Source organism: Galeopterus variegatus, unplaced genomic scaffold (assembly GCF_000696425.1).
Source record: "Galeopterus variegatus unplaced genomic scaffold, G_variegatus-3.0.2 Scaffold917, whole genome shotgun sequence".
Taxonomy (NCBI): domain Eukaryota; kingdom Metazoa; phylum Chordata; class Mammalia; order Dermoptera; family Cynocephalidae; genus Galeopterus; species Galeopterus variegatus.
Genome location: NW_007727028.1, coordinates 186,385 through 187,092, shown reverse-complemented (window position 1 = coordinate 187,092; position 708 = coordinate 186,385). Strand labels below are relative to the sequence as shown.

At 67.7% G+C, this 708-nt stretch overlaps 1 protein-coding gene across 1 annotated transcript in view; it reads right to left on the bottom strand.

The window, feature by feature from the left end:
* Window positions 1-55: 55 nt before the first annotated feature.
* IRX1 (iroquois homeobox 1) overlaps window positions 56-708 on the bottom strand; it is a 10,054-nt gene continuing 9,401 nt past the window's right edge. Inside the window, exons 4-5 of the mRNA XM_008573420.1 lie at window positions 389-585; window positions 56-113 (exon numbers count right to left, since the gene is read on the bottom strand). Coding sequence (XP_008571642.1) covers window positions 56-113; window positions 389-585 — 255 coding nt within the window. The remainder of the gene's footprint in view (window positions 114-388; window positions 586-708) is intronic.

Here is a 708-nt window from a genome sequence, read left to right as displayed (position 1 = left end):
TCCCCCTCCCCAACTCCTCCCCCCTCCCCCCGCAAAAGTAAAAGAAGACCCTTAATCAGGCGGACGGGAGGGCTGCTAGGATCCGCGGCGTCCCCTCCTGCGGGGCCAGCGAGCTGCATGGGAAACACGGCAAGACAAGAAAACACGAGCAGTGAGTACGTGACGCTGCGCCGCGCAGTCGCCGCTTCCAGCAGCCGAGACTCGGGACAGGGTCGCCAGCCGGCGCGTCCCCCGGCTCCGGAGAAACCCGGGTCTACTCAGCCCGCCCTGCGCCCAGGGCTGGCGAATGGTGCCCCTTCCGTAACGACTGCACGACCCCCACCGCTGCCCGGACCCCAACAGTCCCCCACCCCCACGTCAGCCCAGGGCAAAAGTAAGCTGCACTCACTTGTCGCGTACCGGCTGGAAGGGCGACTTTAACTGCTGTGTTGGCGAATCCGGCCTGGGGACGAGGTCTCTTTCTGCGAGGGAGCGGTAAAGAGGCAGAGGGGTTAGGACTGGGGGACAGGTGGGGGGTCCTCTCTGTGCACTCCTGCTAGCCGCTCGGACAGGCGTTCCTCCACCCCCACGGCAGAGCCCAGCCCTCTGGGGAGCGCCCCGGGGCCGTGGCCTCTCTCCCCGAGTTCAAGCAGGGGTGAATCTCAGCCCCAGGGCTCGGTGGCCACTGCTTGCCCCTCGCCCTGCCCAGCCAGTGCTGTCACCCCGCCC